Genomic DNA, 19,628 nt, shown 5'->3' on the forward strand with positions numbered 1-19,628 from the left:
GGAGGTCTCCTGACCTCAACCCTTGGTTTTTCTTTCTCTGCCACACACTGTCAGTGTGGTGGATACAAAAACAGACTCTGGAGATACATCTTGGGAAGGTTGCTTAACTTCTCCAAGCCTCAGTTTTCTCATCTGTAAAATGGAGACAGTTGGGTTGTCATGAGGGCGAAATGCTAAAGTGCCCAGAACAGAGCTCCGCACATAGTTAGTGATATGCAAGAGTTAGCCAACATCTCTGCCTCCTCAAACCTGTAACACTATCAGTAACTTATTCTGTTGACTGCCTCAGTGGGCCAGGTTCTTTATAAATGTGCTTTTAAATCTTTTTAACAGCCCTGCAAGATGACTCTTTTATAAGCAGTCTTTTTTTCCCCCCAGATGAATAAACTATCAAGAAAGATTAAGAATTTAGCCCAAGATGTTATAGGTAGGGAGTAGCCAAGCTGGGATTTGAACTGCAGTCTTTCCAATTCCAGGGACACTTTTCTTTCTTGTGCCAAGCTCTGGACATGTCTGATAGCATTTAACCCTCATCAACTGCTTGAGAATTCCAGTGGCTAGTAGCCCAGAGAATTGAGAAGAGCCAATCCCACCACTCAACAAGACTATTAGCTGGAAAGCCCTTCATCGGATCTGCATCAAATCTGTGGTGGAAGGAATCTTCCTTCTTCCACGTGATAGTCCATGATAGTTTGAGAGCCTTGCTTCTTCGTAAGTCATGAGACCCAGACCCCTTCCAGCCTGAGTTTTCTCCTCCGGTCACTCTTTGCAAAGTGTAGAACAGAGACCTGGATGTAGCCTTGCATGTGGAGGTTGACTGGAGGTAGGAAGGTCTTTTGGAATATCTAGAGAAGCAGTGCTGATCTGCTACTTGAAATGGAAGGGAGGTTTGGAGTATGGAGATATCCAGGAGATAGAACCCACAAGGCTTGGCCCTCGTCCACCTCTTTCTCCCTCTCTAGAATCCTTTGCGAGGTAGGGCACTGGCCTGTGCTCATTGTTGTATCCCGGCTGCCAAGAACAGTACCTGGGCGCCTGGTAGCTTCTGTCGTATTTTTTTAAAAAAATAAATACAGGTACAAATGAATGAATTTCTATGGGGGCTGAGGGAGTTGGTGGACTTGGATTTTGAGCTGGGATAGGTGGTGTTAGCTTTAGGTGAAGGCTTAAAGTCAGCCAGCAAGTGCTGCTTTGGGGCCAGATGAGGAGTGCATTGTGAGATGTGGGGTTTCAGATCCCAGCTGGATACGTGTATTCAGGAGTCCAGGGCCAGGAGAGGGGAAGCTGGTGGCTTGCTGTGCTTCTGGTGGTCAGGGAAGGCATTCTGGAAAAGATGGAACAACAGAACCTCAAAGGGTGGGGGAAATAGAACTAAGTGAAGAGGGACCCGAAGTACGAGGAGTCTAGGAAACGGAAGACTTGTCCGAGAGGACAGGGTGGGGTTACCTGGGAAGGCATCTGTGCATATACCTACTGGACTGGAGTGGAAATGGGAGGTGAGAGTGAGACCAAGAAGCTGAGATGTGCCTCCAGCCTAGCCTTTGTTCTCCTGCTGGACTAGGGGGAGCTGGAGCCTCAGCTCAGGCTAAAGCAGCTGCCACACCCACTCTCTGAGTTGGTGGCCTGAGTCTAGGCCTAGACCAACCTTGGCTGACTGAGCCTCTGTTTCCACATCCGTTTGCTTACTCCCCTGCCACCACTTCTGTCTGTGGTTTAGCTATTTTACCTTCGTCAGTCTTGACTGCTGCTTCTTGGTCAAACCAAAGTCAGGCATGTAGGCCAGCAGATGTCATGTGGCAGCCAAAATCATACTGAGTCTGGGATTTAATTTTATACCTAATTTTTTTTTTTTTTAATAAATCCTCCCTTGTTTGGATGTGGACCTCTTAATGATGTTAGTCCTTTTATTTCCAAACTTTGGGGTTTGTACTGCTCTTTTTTCCTCCTTTAATTCATGAGCAGAAATAGGAAAATATTTTCATTCAAAAAAAAGGTAGACTTTTAAAAATTCTAAATATGGAACTTACATAATTAAGTGAAGTGAAACTTCTCGCTATTCTCCGTGTATATTAAAAACTATTTATGTTATATAAAGAAGTTTACAGACCTCTCCTTATTTAAAAGAGGGAGGGAGAGAGGGAGGGAGGGAGGGAGGAAGGAAGGAAGGAAGGAAAGGAAGGAAGGAAGGAAGGAAGGAAGGAAGGAAGGAAGGAAGGAAGGAAGGAAGGAAAGAAAATTGTTTTCTTAGCTTTGCTGACTCATCATGATGAATTTCACTCGGGTTTAATCCTTCCAAGGTGAAAGTTGACCAGGAAGAAATGTCAAACCACTCAGTGTGGATCAGTTCCACACAATACTGTGGTTTCTGAGATTGTTTTTATTTTTGCTTTTGTTTTCTGGGATTGGATACAGAACATGAGGTAATAACAATATTACTTACTTTTAATATTATCATTTATTAAATGATCTTGTGTGGGTAGAAGCTGTCATTATCCTCTCTTTCCAAATGAGGAACAGAGAGGTTAACTGGCTGGGAGACGGCAGAGCCAAGGTTCACATCCAAGCACCTGGCCTCAGAATTCCTGCTTCTGACCCCTCTGCCCTCCAGCTTATCTTCTGTCTTAGGAGCAGGAAAGAGAGCAGTGGGATCATCACACAAGGATGGAGTTTGTGCCTGGCTAGTTGAGAGATGTACACATAGGGCGTTATTTCACTCATATTTGTGATAGAAGATGAGAATTGAATGTTCTTAGTGTATTTTTTCTTTTATTACTAATCACAATTTAAAATATTCCCATTTGAAGTCTAGTAATATTTTTCATTTATTCATTGAACTTATTGAGTATTCATTAAATACTTATTGAGTACCTACTATAGGCCTAGACTGTTCCAGGCAGTGAGGATATAGTTGTGAACATGACAAATTAGATACCTTCTCTCATGGAGTTTTCTAACATTCTAATGGGAAAGACAGAGAAATAGTTAAGTTGTGGGGCACCTGTGTGTCTTAGTCAGTTGAGCATCCGACTTTGGCTCAGGTCATAATCTCACGTTTCTTGAGTTCAAGCCTCGAGTTGGGCTCTGTGCCGACAGCTAAGAGCGTGGAGCCTGCTTCAGATTCTGTGTCTCCCTCTCTCTCTGCCCCTCCCCTGCTCATGCTCTGTCTCTCAAAAATAAGTAAACGGGGGCGCCTGGGTGGCTCAGTCGGTTGAGCGGCCGACTTCGGCTCAGGTCGTGATCTCGCGTTCCGTGAGTTCGAGCCCCGCGTCGGGCTCTGTGCTGACCGCTCAGAGCCTGGAGCCTGTTTCAGATTCTGTGTCTCCCTCTCTCTGACCCTCCCCTGTTCATGCTCTGTCTATCCCTGTCTCAAAAATAAATAAAACGTTTAAAAATAAATAAATAAATAAATAAATAAACGTAGAAAAAACATTTAAAAAAAAAGAAATACTTAAGTTGCTATGAAGAAACTTTCATGCAGTCTCTGAAGAGGTAGCATTTGTAGGAGGCAGATAGTAGGTGACATATGAACTTTGGGAAGATCCGAGGAGCACGTTCCAAGTAGAGGGAACACTTGGTACAGATGATGGCAGTGGGAGGAGCACTGGGAAGGGAGTGAGTGAGGGGAGCATGTCAGAGACACAGGAGGAGAAGCAGACAGGGCTGGCACATTGGGCTTTGTGGGGCACCATCCAGAAGGGTGTAGAGCAGGGGCCCAACATGATCTTATTTGACTGCTGTGTGGAATGACTTGTAATCCAAGAATAATCTTGGAAAGAGTATTGCCCCCTATAATAACTTTCTAACTCAGTCAAGTATGATTGATGTCTCAAAGTTATTATTCAGGTACATTCAACACGCTTTCTGTATTCTTTCTCATTTGTCAGTCATTTGAAGGTGGAAAATGATAATGTGAGCCCCCTACAGACAGAACATAGCGTTGCCTCTTTTGATGACGTGGGGTCAAGCCTTCAAAATAGTTGGGGAAATGACGATGCTGAGGAATGGAACTTCAATTATCTTTAATTTAAAATAGGGGGAACAGATGTGAATTGGCAGATGGCACAGTGAAACGTTTCCCCCAATATAGTATAGGTTATTTCAACTTTGGTTATTATAGTCTTTTTGAATTTTATTTATGTATTTAATCACACACAAGCGGTCTTGTAAAAATTTATATTGTATCTATTTGAAATATGCCAGCAATAATTGAAATGAAGAGGAAAGTTTAATTTATATATTTTATAGCTAGTTTTTGATAGTTTTTCTTTTCATTTAAACATTTTACTTTCATGTCATTATAGAAGACAAATAGTTCATATGTATTACGTACATGTATATTTTTTATCCAGTAAAGTTCCACAAATAATTCTTATTGTATTTAAATTCAGACCACGTTGGTATTGGAAATTCAACCAGTATTCTTAAGACACATGGTGAGAGGGGCGCCTGGGTGGCTCAGTCGGTTAAGCTTCCGACTCTTGATTTTGCCTCAGGTCGTGATCTCACGGTTTGTGAGTTCGAGCCCTGCATTGGGCTCCACACTGAGCGTGCCCAGCCTGCTTAGGACTCTCTCTTTCTCTCTCTCTCTCTCTGCCCCTCCCACGAACTATCTCTTCTCCCAAAATAAATAGATAAAATTAAACAAAAGATGTATGGTGAAAAAATTTTGTCAGATATAAGGAAATGCAGCAGTCTCTTCAACTTGTATGTTCAAAAGCATACCATTTAAGGGTAAACCCCACATTTATTTAGAATGGTTAGAAAATAGAATGTGCTAGTTAAAGCTGATTTTTTATGTCGTGAAGTTTATTGACCACAGGATCTCTGCATTCACAGTTTATAAAACACTAGAGGGGTGCCTGGGTAACTTAGTCAGTTAAACGTCTGACTTCGGCTCAGGTCATGATCTCACAGTTTGTGAGTTCAAGCCCTGAGTTGGGCTCTCTGCCGTCAGTGCAAAGCCAGCTTCAGATCTTCTGTCTCCCTCTCTCTCTGCACCTCCCCCATTCTCTCTCCCCCTCTCAAAAATAAACACACGTTAAAAAGAAAAGTTAAAAAAATTAAAAAATCAAAGAAGTAGAAATTTTATCATTGACTACATGTTTTCAGACTGGTTTGTGTGTATGAGTGTGCATGGTGGACTCTGGTCTTCTCACACCAGGTTCAGGTTCAGGTTCTCTATGAGGTCCTCGGTAAGCTTTGGTTGGAGAATAAATTTTCTAATGCACAATTCCTACAATGTAAAAACAACTATCAGAAAACAACTTAATTTTTCTAGATTTATTCAGAAAGTACTTCCAAGATTGGAATTATGAACTAAAATCAACCTTAAAAAAAAAAAAAAGTCCATTTGGGGCACCTGGGTGGCTCAGTTGGTTAAGCGTCCAACTTCAGCTCAGGTGATGATGTTGCAGTTTGTGGGTTCAATTCCCAAGTTGGGCTCAGTGCTAACAGCTCAGAGCCCGGAGCCTGCTTTGGATTCTGTGTCTCCCTCTACCTGCCTCTCCCCCATTTGCGCTCTTGTGTTTCTCTCAAAAATAAATAAACATTAAAAAAAACTTTTTTTAACTTCCTTTTTTTTTTTTTTTTGGTTTGCTTTTTTTGGATTACTGGAGAAAATTTGTTAAGTATTCTGGTTATTTGCAACCAGAACAGAAGTGAGCCAGAGGCCCTTTCTAGCCAGGGTGTTTATTTCAATACAAATTAACAATGCAGCTTCTAATCAATCAGGTGTCTCATGTTTTATAAGAGTCACGCTACCATAACTCCCCGTAACAGTACAATGAACTCTAGTAACCGAGAGTTTTTATTGCCGATGACTTCACTAGACTTGTCTAGACAGCAGTTACTCTCTAAAATCATAGCATGTTAGGGCTGGAAGAGATCTAACAAAGATACCGTAATTTAGATGGCCTAAATATTCTGTTTGCCATTGTAGCCATGGTTTTGGGGTTTGAGGGATGGTAAGACCAATGACTTCAGGCTGGAAAGTGGGAAACTGATAGGCATAAATATAGGAAGGGCCGAACTTTGGTTTTGGATGCGAGTATAAACATATAAAAGTATTCTTCTCTGGAAAGAGCAGCAAATTTGAAAGGAATTTGATGTCTGCTCATGGTTGTCAAAGTGAGAGAGACTCCCTGGAGGTTTTACCCGGAGAAAGTAATTGCAGTCAAATTCATAACCTTTTGGATTGACTTCTTTTGGCAAAGTAATGCCAGCTTAAGAAAAAAATAATTCTAGCATTCTAATTTTTGGTAATGAAATCCATATGCTATCAGTTTGTTGTTAGTGAGATTGGGTTTGGCTCTGCATGGTTCTGCAACCTTCAGTCATTTTAATCAGGTCAACAGAATGATTAGTCAAATAGAAAAACTGATCGACTAGCAAACTTTTTAACTGGTTGTTTTGCTCTCCTGGTTGACGCAGATACGATTTGATGTAGAGCCTGACTCTGTGGCAAAGACCAGAATGTACCTGCTAGATCAAAGGAGTTCACTTGCTTTGATTGACTTAGATTTGGTCTGAGCATCTGGCATAAAAATAGCCTTGTCTCTGAGAAAGTGTCTCGACGCCTTTATATGATTTGAGTATTTTAATAATTGGATGGGTGGGACAGTTGTTACAGAAGTGTCCTGAGGTAGATAGTCGCGGACCTTCTCATTAACTTTGTAGATGTCAGAAAGTGACTTATGCCAGTAAGACTTTCTCCAGAGAAAGAACAGTAATGATTTCCTGATGATTTTGACTGATTGGGAACAAACGTTAAGTGCTTTGTGTTTGGCGGAAGGTTTTCATGTGAAACATACTTTGCTCCAATTCTCGTGAAAATGAGTGAATAACTTGCCTCTCCCTCTGACTGTCCTATTTCTGTAGGAAGCCGCCCTCTGTAGGCAGCTCCCCATGGAAGCCGAGACTCTAGTCACTGTTCAGCCTGCTGTCAACCCGCCAGCCATGACCCCAGACATGAGATCCATCACTAATAATAGCTCAGATCCTTTCCTCAATGGGTAAGTTAGCATTTTGGAGTAACTTCTTTTTGCTTTCTTTATTATGTGGTCTTAATGTATAATGGGTCTTTGTTTATGTTGGGGAAAGGTGGGGAGCTTGAAGTGTGGGGTGGAGACAGAGGGAAGCCCTCCATTTCCTGATGTTGGTAATTGTACTATGGTTATGTAAGATGTCCTTGGGGAAGCTGGGTGAATGGTGCACAGGAACTCTGTACTGTTTTTACATCTTCTACGTGGGTCTAAAACTATTTTACAGTAGAAAAATTTAATTAAAACAAAGAGATGATGTTTTTAAAATATGAAGCATGTGAGCAGAAAGAAAAGATAATTTGACCAGAAACATGTTCATGAGTAGAAGTAGTCAAACCTTAATTGTAGCTTTTTCAACCCAAGTAAAGGGCAGTGCTCTATTTCCTGTGTCTTTTCTGCTCTTGCAGAGGCTTGTAGCAAACAAACAAATACAATTCTGAAAGTTTTTAAAAACAGAAAGAGAGGTGAAAAACAGTAAGTGAAATCATGGAGAAAAGGAATTTTTAAATTCATGATAATGAAGAAAAGGAATTTTTAAATTGTTTAAATTGTTTAAATTTTTAAATTGTTGACTTGAAATATTGCAAATGTGCAGAATAATATAAATAACAGGATTTACCCATGTATACAACACTCACATTTGCCATACTGCCATAGATCTTTTTTTTTTTAAGTATTGTAGTTAATATTTAAATCCATCCCCACCGCCACTGAAATCTGTCTCTTTCTTTTCTTCTCTCCCTAGTGGTAGCCACCATTCAGAAATTGGTGTATCCATCACACATATTTTTATACTTCCTTTTGGTTGTTAATGTATGCATTCATAAGTAATATTGAACATTGTTTTCTTTTTTAAGAAATTTACATAAATGCCATCATACTCTATTTGCAGAACATGGTTCAACTTATTATTTTGAGATAGAAAGGAAATCAGTGTCCATTTACCATGAAAGGCCGCTTTTATTTGCCTACAGTCTTTTAATTTCACTGACATTGGTGTGCATGCTTTAAAATTAATGGGAGGTGCAAAGTCTGCCTCCCTTCATTATCTGGAAAGCGGGACAGAATGGCAGAACTGCACCAGTTTAGGGTTTTTGTGACCTGTGGTTTTATCTTGGAATTTCTTGGCATGGGCTTGCATTGAAGTTTCTCCCATATTTTGCTCCCCAGAGGGCCCTATCATTCGAGGGAGCAGAGCACCGACAGTGGCCTTGGGTTAGGGTGCTACAGTGTCCCGACGACCCCAGAGGACTTCCTCAGCAACGTGGACGAGATGGACACAGGTGAGAGCAAAGCCTGCGGGTACTTGCAGTGTGTTTGCACGCTTGCATCGTCCCCTTGGTCCTCTCTGTTCTGCATCCCACCAGAAACACGTCATCTCAACAATAACATAAAGTGACAACTGAAAAGCGACCCGAACCTCAGGCACTATTAATAAATTCTAGTCCTTTCTTCCACAGTTTATACAAATGCAGTTTTATATATGGCACGGAATTTTAAATTCCTCTTTCTTCCTTCCCTTCCCGCCCTTCTTCCTTCTCTCCCTTCCCTCCTTTCTTTCCTTTCTTTTTTTAAAAATGTTTATTTAGTTTTGAGAGAGAGAACACAAGCTAACAGCAGCGAGCCGGATGAGGGGCTCTCAAACTCATGAGCCATGAGGTCATGACTTGAGCTGAAGTTGGACGCTCAACCAACTGAGCCACCCTAGACCCTCTTTTCTTCCTTCCTTCCTTCCTTCCTTCCTTCCTTCCTTCCTTCCTTCCTTCCTTTCTTTCTTTCTTCCTTCCTTCCTTCCTTCCTTCCTTCCTTCCTTCCTTCCTTCCTTTCTTCCTTCCTTCCTTCCTTCCTTCCTTCCTTCCTTCCTTCCTTCCCTCCCCTCCCTTCCCTCCCTCCCTCTCATTCTTCCTCTCCTCCCCTCTTTCTTTCTTCCCTTCCTCCTTCCCCCCTCTTCCTTCCTTGCTTCCTTCATACAGCCTCCCCTCACAATTGCATTAATGCCACACTGTCTACTCTGCCATTCTTCCACAGTGGAATATTTATGCCCTTCTAGCTTGCAGTTGTAATATATGGGCCACTTTTTCTCTTGTGAAGTGGGACTTCATATCTTTTCATGTCATTTGCTGCATTTGGAGAGCAATTGGTAGTGGGCATTCGGAAAGTTAAGCAACTCAGAAGATTCTAAATTGTCAGCTCCGAGTCCCAACATGGTAACATCCCTCAGCAATTAAAAAGAAGAGTCAGGGGCTCATGGGTGGTTCAGACGGTTAAGTGTCCGACTTCGGCTCAGGTCATGATCTCCCATCCAGTGAGTTCGAGCCCCGTATCAGGCTCTGTGCTGACAGCTCAGAGCCTGGAGCCTGCTTCGGATTCTGTCTCTTTCTGCTCCTACTCCACTCATGCTCTTTCCCTTTCTCTCTCTCTCAAAAATAAATACACATTAAAAACAACAACAATAAAAAAAGAAGTCAGTCTCTCTCTAAAATTTTAAGAAAAAAATAAAGGGAGCGCTTGGGTGACTCGGTTGAGCATTTGATGATTTGATGTTCGACTCTTTTTTTGAGGAGGGGGCGCCTCCTACTCTTGATTTCAATGCAGGTCATGATCCCAAGGTCGTGAGATTGAACCCCGTGTTGGACTCTATGCTAAGTGAAGGGCCTGCTTAGGATTCTCTCTCTCTCTCTCTCTCTCTCTCTCTCTCTCTCTCTCTTTTCCCCCACCCCATCCCTCTTCCCTGCTTGCGTCCTCTCTCTCTTTCTCTAAAATTAAAAAAAAAAAAAAATTATATATATATAAAAGAAGAGTCAGGGTAACTTTGACCTAGTGACCTAGTCCCCAACCTGCCCCACCTTTAGGCCAGGCCCCAGCTGGCTTCTGGTCACGTCTCCTCTTCTTCTCCAGGAGTGAGGCCTTCACTTGCAAAAGCCAAATTTGGTCTTATTAGCCAAATCTAGATTAAATCATAAAGTGCTCAACTCCCAGAAGATAGTCTAGAACCAAAAATAAATGACAGCTGAGGGGTCCACCGTTGGCAATTATTCATTCAAATTTCCCCTCCATCATCACTGAGGATAGGAAATGAATTGTCCGTGATGAAAAGAAGTCCTCTCCCCAGTGCCATCACCCACAGTGCCTGTATCTGTTACACTGTGCTCTTAGATGACTGCTGTCTGTGCTCTGAAGCTAAACTACTGGTCAGGCAAGAGTCAGACTCAGCTGGGCACCTTACGAGTGAAGTGGGTTGGATGGACCAGCTGCTTTGGGGTCTCCCTGCAGCTCGTCATCGACGTGTTTGGACGACTGCACAGACCTTCTTGTGAGGAGTCATACAAGAATAGTTTGAAGTGTTTGTTTTGTTGTTCTTCGATTTATTACTTAGGTTTTCTCCCTCCCTCCTGCTTCCCTCCCTTACTTTCTTCATCTATTTTTCAATGTGAGATTTATTGTGTCCTCTTTGGAACAGCCTTATGAAGTAGCTCCTTCCTACATTTAATAATTGTTTGCTTTCATCTTTTAAACACTGGGAAGCCAGTAAAGATAAAAACCAAAAGTTAAATAAGAAAAGACTCAGGAGCTCTAAATCTAAACCTGACATTAAAAAAAAAAAAAAAAAAAAGAAAAGAAAAGAAACAAAGATGGGTTCATTCTATGGCTTCTAAAAATGACCTCAAGTAGGTAAGTAAGGAATGTTTTGAAGCCAAAATATGGAATTACGTGATATAATGAAAAGAATATAGTCTTTGTAGATAGGCAACCCAGGGTGAATCTTTGTTTCTCTACTTCTCGGTAGTGACTTTGGGAAAGTGATAGAACCTGCCAGGGCTTTGGATTTCTCGCCTATAAGTGGGAGTAATGTGCTTACTTCATGGAATTGTGGGGAATCGTGAGATCACAGAGCTTGGCCCAAAGTTCTCTTCTCTCCTTCTGAGAGGCTGAAGTAAGGACAAATTGAACTTGATAAAGCTAGGCTTCCAAGTTATCCTGGTTAAGTGAGCGTCAGCCTGGGGAATTTAAGGTCATGTCTGTGAAGGCTTTCAAGGAAGTAGGCATAAACCTGGAAGACCAACTGGCAGTGGGCACAGCTCAAGTGTGGCTAGAAAATGTCTGTTAGATTCACTGACCACATGATGAATGGAAACAAGCCAGCTGAGCACTCCCTTTGCAAATCATACATGCAACCCATAACTGGATGCGGTGGGGAATAGAGTAAAGGGAACAACAAGAGCAAAAGCTGGGAAGTCATCCACTCCTCCAGAATATTCCTACGTGTTTTTTTAAACACGTAGTCACGGTTCATATTTAATTCTGGAAAAATATTTGTTATGTTCATTAATAAATGTTCCAACTAATTTCACTAAAGAAAAATTCTTCTAGTAGTTTCTAATGCCACAAGCTTACTAGGAAATTAACTTCTACAAATTGATAATACAAATCATCGATGTTTTAACTACTTTAAAAAAGAGGGATATCTGTTTCTTTTATACTTAATAACCTGAAAATGAGTCTATGAAAATATTTTTAAAAAATACAGTAACACTGCTCAGTTTCGTTAGGTCCCTTGTTTTTTGTTTTCTTAGAAAGAATGTACAACTCTTATTGCTCACAAAAGAAAAGAAGAAATAGTGCTCCCTTCAGTTTAGTAGCAACATAAACATCTACCCCGTCTCTCTCAGAGCGCTTAGAGAGAGAAGGAACCGGAAGAACATATCTTTTTAAGAATTGCCTGTTTTTTTTGTCTCTCCCACTTTTTAAACGTATAAAACGGCAAGGGCCAAAAATATCCCTCCGAGATTGCAAAGTTGGTCCAAAGAGAGTGATTTTAAAATTGTTAACCTTAGTGAAGGTTCTTATAACTAGTCTCCTCATGCTTTCCATGTCTGAGAAGAAAGGATAACAGAAATTCTTTAAAATAGATTGTGTTTGGCTAAAAGTAAAATGTATTATGATGACAACATTTTCATGGGAAATCAATAAAGATGAATGGTTTTAACTGGAGATGAGGAAAAACGACACCCAGCATTTTAGATCAGATAGTTTTTCAGGGTAGATCATTTTTGTAAGCCTCGTTTCCATCTGTTACATTCCAGTGGGTAGTAAAAGTTATTTTGGGTTTTCTGTTCTATTTTGATACTGTTTTTCAATATCAGTAACACTATATTGAGGGCATGTCAAACGTGATTTAATTTTTCAAATTACTGCCTTTTGCAAAGAAAATCCTCTAAAATATTGCCAAGAGTCACTGATACTGTATGAGTTATAGAAGAGCCATTAAGCTTTACTATCACCAAAATAAAATGCAAGTTTGATTATGTTTCCCTCATCACTCAGAAGGATGTGATTTTTCTCCTTGGTAAATGCATATGGTTAGAATGAATTTTCTCCGGTTTTGCTCAGAATAATGAAATTTCTGTGAACCCTTTCCAGAAAGGCTAATGTACTTACAAGACACAAAAGCTAATCTAACAAGTTTCTTACAAATGCTTCTGGGGTGGAAGCTGGCCTTAGTTAGCGATGCCCCTCAGTCTCTGAGGTCTATTTTATCCCTTCAGAATTGATCAGGGCTATTTGAATTAATCAGTTGTTCTGATATTGTGTAAGCAACAGTGACGGAGTTCCCAGGTTTTTCTTTCTCAGCATAATCAATAGTTATTGTATGTGGGTATTTGTATAAGTTTGTATATATGAGTGATTCCTGGAACCAGACATTATATGGTGCTTTATTCCATTGTGGGAAGAAGATACCTACAGCCCCAATTTCAGATGGATACACTGAGATTCAGACAAATTAAGTGTGTCTAAGGTCACACAGCTAAAAAGCTCAGTCCACTGTCACCAAGGTCAGTACATTTTCTCCTACAGTATTATTCATAAAGAACATGTGTTGTTCGTGTCATATCCCAGGCATCTCATTTTTCTAGAACAGCATTTTCTCAATTGTGTTCTGTGGACTCCAATTCCATTAGGATATAAATTCTGCCACAATAGGATTGGATGATTAAATGGGTTTATTAGGTAATAGTGGCCTAATTAATACATGCAGATCATGTCAACCAAACAAATTCCTCAAAATATTGTTATCAACCTTGTGCTCGTTTATATCATGGAACGTAGATCTTCTTGACAAACGTTTTTTAAATATGCAAGCAAAGAGAATTGTAAGCTGCTACGTAACCGGCAGGAGACAGAGAAAAAGGGTAAGAGAGAATTTATGAAGACAAGAAAACTCAGGACATATAATAATACAAGACAAAATCTAAATGGATATTAGACAGTGATGAAAGATATTATTATTGGGGCACCTGGGTGGCTCAGCTGGTCAGGCATCTGAGTTCGGCTCAGGTCATGACCTGGTGGGTCATGAGTTCGAGCCCCACGTCAGGCTCCATGTTGACAGCTCAGAGCCCGGAGCCTGCTTTGGACTCTGTGTCTCCCTTTCTCTCTGCCCCTACCCAGTGCCACCTATGCTCTGTCGCTTTCTCTCTCTCTCAAAAATAAATAAAACATTAAAAAAAAAAGATATTATTATTGAGGATAAACTTGTTTTTCCTGTTTTAGAAAAAAATAGGGGTGCCTGGGTGGCTCAGTGCGTGAAGTGTCTGATTCTTGGTTTTGGATCAAGTGTCCTCTCACAGTTTGTGAGCTTGAGTGCCCTGTTGGGCTCTGCCCTGGCAGCACAGAGCCTGCTTGGGATCTTCCCTCTCCTTCTCTCTTGCAGAACTCACCTTATAAAATACTTTTAAAATGATCCCTAGAGCCATCAATGAAGACAGCTTTTTAATAACATGGTGAAAGGAAACTCCTCAGTACTGTCTTTGAGCATAAAGAGGGATGACGTGGATAAATATACGCTTACAATTAAACCCTTAGAATATAGCTCTGGAATAAGGTATTTATTACAGGGAGGGCCTCTCTAGCCTTTCACGTAGCTGTCATGGGAAGGTGCAGATCACAAGTCGGATCCACAGTGCCTTGCTATCTGCTGGGCTTATCCATCCTGCACATGTCTACCCAGGAGGGAAGGATTCACCCAGCACCTGCATCCCTCTCCCCCGCCCCTTTTTTAATGTTTTTGTTTGTTTGTTTGTTGGGAGAGAGAGAGAGAGAGCACGAGCAGAGAAGGGACAGAGAGACAGAGGGAGACACAATCTGAAGCAGGCTCCAGGTTCTGAACTGTCAGCACAGAGCCCGACGTGGGGCTTGAGCTTACAAACCGCGAGATCACGACCCGAGCCCAAGTCGGACACTCAGCCGGCTGAGCCACCCAGGCACTCTCCATCTGCATATCTTCTGAGCGAGCACCCACAAACTCAGTTTCAGTAACGTGGCAGCTGACGATTTTCAGAGATGAACTGTTTTAGACCGGTAGCAGTATAATCTTCTGTTTCAACGTACGGACTGTGTTAATGATATGAGAGCTGTCAGCTCTTCAAGAAGTTAAAGGAATTAAAATGGTCACCTTTTATTCTGTTATAGGAGAAAACGCAGGACAGACACCCATGAACATCAATCCTCAGCAGACCCGTTTCCCCGATTTTCTTGATTGTCTTCCGGGAACAAACGTTGACCTAGGAACTTTGGAATCTGAAGATCTGATCCCCCTCTTCAATGATGTAGAGTCTGCTCTCAACAAAAGCGAGCCCTTTCTAACCTGGCTGTAATCAGTACCATTGTAACTTGGATGCAGCCGTGACCCGACATTTCCTGGGCCTCTTGGAAAAAGCAATGGAGCAGAGTAAGTCTGCAGGTATACCACTTTCTGCCTCCATGACTCAATGCTCCCTCCCTCCTTTCCATGTGGCCAGTTTAATCATCGCCTGGATTTGACAGTAACTCAAGTGAAACATAAATAAATAAATACTCTATTTTCATTTTCTGCAGGCCCGAATTCCTGTGAATCCGGGGCTGTGCAGAATTGTTTCTGCAGAATTGATTACACAGAATTGCTTCTCTGTTTTTCTATCTGCTGCCCCATGACTAAGCTTTAGGGGTGTTAGTTGAAATTTATATGTCAATTGATTATAAGCCACAGAAAGCTGACCACAGGCAGTGACTTGTGACAGGCGGCTCGGTCCAGGAAATGTACATGAAATTAAACCCGATTTACAGTTTCAAAAACTGTATTGATGACAGTAGTACCAAATGCTTTAAAAAATTATTTAACTTGAGCTTTAAAAATCATTGTATTGATAGTAGATCTCTGCTGTATGGAATACAATGTAGTTTTGAATCCATGCTGGTCCTGATGGTTCTTTTACTCTGTATTTGCAAAGGCACACATGGTCTTTTGTACTTTGTCCTTTATCATTACTCTACTGCGTAGCGTCTAGACAACTTGTCCTTCTAGCAGGAGAGGAGCAGGAACGTGAGACCAGTTTGGTACTAATGATGAGCGTTTATTAAACAAAACTTTTTTAAAATTACAGGTTGGATTTTTTTTTAATTGCAGCTTAGAACTTGATGTTTCTTTTATACAGCACAATCATTTTGTAGCCGACGACAAAGGGCAGCCAAATGTTTTTGATAAATCAGTGGCAACTGTATTTTTGTCTTTTGAAAAGCTGTTCTGAAGACATCAGGACAACATACATAGCTTTCAAACTGATGGCACACACAGGAAACTGTTGCTTTTTAAATTCTGAAGGCTTATCAGTTTTGCTTTCAAGATTTCAAGTGTTTAAATAATCTTATCTATGAAACTGTTTGAAGGATGAAGCAGATCTCTGACTGACGTGTAAAAAAAAAAACGCCCTCTGAGGGTGTATGGTGGAGACTTACGTTTCTGAATTCAGTAAAATTGATTCCTAAGTATGTTATCCTAACCCTGTTTGCTACAGTTGGTATAAAAAGGCATGAAATATGTACTCAATACCTCTTATGTAACCAAAAACATTTTTTATTAGCTTTTAAGGACTGAGAGAGAGCATCAGGTTCAGCCGGCACGTACCTCTGCCTGCATTGCTGATGAAGTCCTCGATTGTTTAATATTTTGAACTGACATTATTTATAATCTATGAATTTAATATCTTTTTTGAAAGACATTAATAATTCAGGTCTCTGAGAGGAACCTTCAATTCCCACGGGGGCTTATCTATTGGGGATCTTCCATAAGATCCTTTCCAATCTACCAGAATACAGACAGGCAGAATACATTTTATCTTGTTGGAAAGAAGGCAAGTGAAAAGGTCAGAGATGAAGTAGTAAAGTCACGGTATATAGTGGAAAGGACTAGATGTGAAATGGACATTGACAAGTGATGATACCCCAGAAGCAAGACAAGCAGGAGGTCAGAGAGGTGCCCCGAACGAACAAAGCAACAATTTTCTACTACAACTTTCCTACCAGTAGACTCTGTTGTAGGAGAAAAGGCTTTGGTGCACTTTATGTGGAAGAAGGAGGGGAAGGGCTGGTGTTGCCCTGTCCACGATGCTGAGCGTGTCTGTGGACAAGAGCATAACGCCCGCTGTTGCTTCCGACACAATGAAGTGATTTCTTTTTCCCGAAGGACCCATGGTTTATGTTCTTCTGATTCCTTCTCTCTCTAAGCGCTCTGAGAGAGACGGGGGTAGATGTTTATGTTGCTACTAAATTGAAGGGAGCACTATTTCTATTTCTCTTTTGTGAGCAGTAAGAGTTGTACATTCTTTCTAAGAAAAACAAAAAACAAGGGACCTAACGAAACTGAGCAGTGTTACTGTATTTTTTAAAAATATTTTTATAGACTCATTTTCAGGTTATTAAGTGTAAAAGAAACAGATACCCTCTTTTTTAAAGTAGTTAAAACATCGATGATTTGTATTATCAATTTTTAGAAGTAATTTCCTAGTAAGCTTGTGGCATTAGAAACTACTAGAAGAATTTTTCTTTAGTGAAATTAGTTGGAACATTTATTAATGAACATAACAAATATTTTTCCAGAATTAAATATGAACCGTGACTACGTGTTTACTTAATAGACAAAGCCAGATGTAATTTTTTGTTTTGTTTTTAAGGCCATAAAATATGGCCTTTGTTAAAGAACACTAAAGCTAGAAATCTAAACGTAAGAACAACTTTTTAAAGGGTATTTCCTATTATTGTAAGTGTTAAAATCCCTGCAGAATTCATGACAAGGTGCTATTTATATTTCTTATTATAAAAGAATCCCAGGATGTCTAGTCTTTTTAGTCCTAAATCAGCAAATTTCAACATTTCATCCAATACCTGTGCCACAGAAAAGGCATATTAACAATTGAAATGGAAAAATAATTTCAGAGATCTTTCTTCCCAGGTATTTTTTTTTTTCCTGATAAAACACGTTTTCTTGAGGTAAATACATTGTCAAAACCTGTTTGCAATTCTACTAAATCTAACTAATTGCTAGTGTTTCCCCATAGTATTCAGGATGTGAAAGGCCATTTCTTTCACTGATTGCCACATCAGGGAGGCAGGTTAAACAGAGTGGGACATTCAGTGTGTGGGGTGGGTGCTGTTGACCCCAGCGTGGTAGAAAAGCTCTCTGTAGAAGGTGAGAGAAGTGTTGCTAATTATAAGTTGTGTTCTCATGACATCGTTAGACAGTAACTTCTGAAAGTACAACTTTTCTGAAGAAAAAAAATAAGCTGTTAAAAAAGGAAATTGTGGATTAATTTCACTGGGAAAATAGGCGATTGACAGAGACCGTTTCCCTAAAACACTACATCATTTATGTGCTAGTACTTTTAATTTCTTTTTTTTTTTAAGAAAATTTACTTCTACATTTTGTAATACGACATATGTGTGTTTATTTTTAATTTAGAATGTGGTGCGTACAGAAGGTATGCGGCCAAATCAATCATATCAAACCATTTTACCTGGAGTTTGGTACTGGTTTTTACTTCTCTGATTCTGTATAAGAAAAATAAATACAACTCAATTTCCACTTGGAGCCTTTGTCTTTTCATTATTTGTGTGCGTTCCTTTTACTCAAGGCTTTGAGTGGTACTGAAGAAAAGCTTATGTAACCCTCCTGGCAGACAATGAAAGCAAAGAAAATTTTGTGGGCCAACATTGTTTTGGCTCAGATGTCTGGTCTTCGATATTCTTAAATACCCACGGGATTCTGGTTCCCACTTTATGTGAAGCAATCCACTGAGATTTTTTAGTGTGTATGTAATTTATATGTTATATGTACAATTTATATATACATAAATACATAATTTTTAAAAAAGTACACTGCCCTTCTAACACCCTCACCGATTTGATTGAGATGTCAGAACTATAAGATGCTCAGGTAGCCTGGGTGGCTCAGTCAGTTAGGTGTCTGACCCTCGGTTTCGGCTCAGCTCGCGATCTCACAGTTTGGGAGACTGAGCCCCACCTCGGGCTCGACCCTGGCAGCACAGAGCCTTCTTGGGATTCTTTCTCTCTCCCTTTCTCTCTCTGCCCCTCCCCTGCTTGTGCACGTGGGTTTTCTCTCTTTCTCTCTCTCTCTCTCTCTCTCTCTCTCATAACGAATAAATAAACATAAAACAAAAAGTTGTCCTTGTGGAGCGAGTAGGGGTCGATATTTCAGGAAGAGGGAGAAAAAAAAAAAAAGAACTATAAGATTCTCATTCTTTCCTGTGTTGTTAACAATATAGTGTGGCTTCTTGTTTCAAAACTAAAAACAGCTTATCTGAGTGTGGGCTTGTGACAGTGTATTTTCTCTCTCCATTGAGTCCCTTGATTCTCACTATTGTAATAACTTTGTCCACTCCACAGAAACATTAGGGGACAGCACTCTCAGCAGAAGAATGTTTTCAAGCAGAAACGAACCAGCAGAAAGGAGAGATGGTGGTGGAAACAGCTTACCAACACTCCAGAGTCTTAAGTCTCATACATTCTTTTTTTAAAAATTAAAAAAAAAAACTTTTTTTTTAATTCCAGGACAATTAATATACGGTGCTGTATTAGTTTCAGGTGTACAATGTAGTGATTCAATAATTTTATACATTACTCAGTGTTCATCACAGTAAGTATACTTTTAGTTTTCTAAAATTTTTTTATGTTTATTTATTTTTGAAAGAGAGAGACAGAGCATGATAGGGGAGGGGCAGAGAGAGAGAAGGAGACACAGAATCCAAAGCAGGATCCAGGCTCTGAGCTGTCAGCACAGACCCTGACACGAGGCTTGAACCCCTGAACTGTGAGATCATGACCTGAGCTGAAGTCTGACACTCAACCTACTGAGCCACCCAGGCGCCCCACGGTAAGTATACTGTTAATCCCCTTCACGCATTTCACCCATCCCCCCACCCACCTCCCCTCTGGTGACCATCAGTTTGTTCTCTAATAGTTAAGAGTCTGTTTTTTGGTTTGTCTCTTTTTTGGTGTATTAATTTCCACATATAAGTGAAATCATACTGTGTTTGTCTTTTTCTGACTTATGTCACTTAAAATGGGAAGATTTCATTCTTTTTTTATGGCTGAGTAATATTCCAATGTGTGTGTGTGTGTGTGTGTGTGTGTGTGTGTGTGTGTGTGTATCACCTTTTCTTCATCCATTCATCTACAGATGGACACTTGGGCTTCCATATCTTGGCTATTGTAAATAATGCTGCAATAAACATAGGGGTGCAAGTATCTTTTCACATT

The 19,628-nt window shown here is 40.4% G+C and overlaps 1 protein-coding gene across 1 annotated transcript in view; it reads left to right on the forward strand.

The window, feature by feature from the left end:
- The window catches only part of WWTR1 (WW domain containing transcription regulator 1), a 139,087-nt gene extending 121,147 nt beyond the window's left edge, over positions 1-17,940 (forward strand). The window contains exons 5-7 of the mRNA XM_045503307.1: positions 6,877-7,010; positions 8,211-8,323; positions 14,511-17,940. Of these exons, the coding sequence (XP_045359263.1) occupies positions 6,877-7,010; positions 8,211-8,323; positions 14,511-14,695 (432 nt within the window). The 3' untranslated portion in view covers positions 14,696-17,940. The remainder of the gene's footprint in view (positions 1-6,876; positions 7,011-8,210; positions 8,324-14,510) is intronic.
- The last annotated feature ends 1,688 nt before the right edge of the window (positions 17,941-19,628 follow it).

The sequence above is a fragment of the Leopardus geoffroyi genome, chromosome C2 (genome assembly GCF_018350155.1).
Source record: "Leopardus geoffroyi isolate Oge1 chromosome C2, O.geoffroyi_Oge1_pat1.0, whole genome shotgun sequence".
Taxonomy (NCBI): Eukaryota; Metazoa; Chordata; class Mammalia; order Carnivora; family Felidae; genus Leopardus; species Leopardus geoffroyi.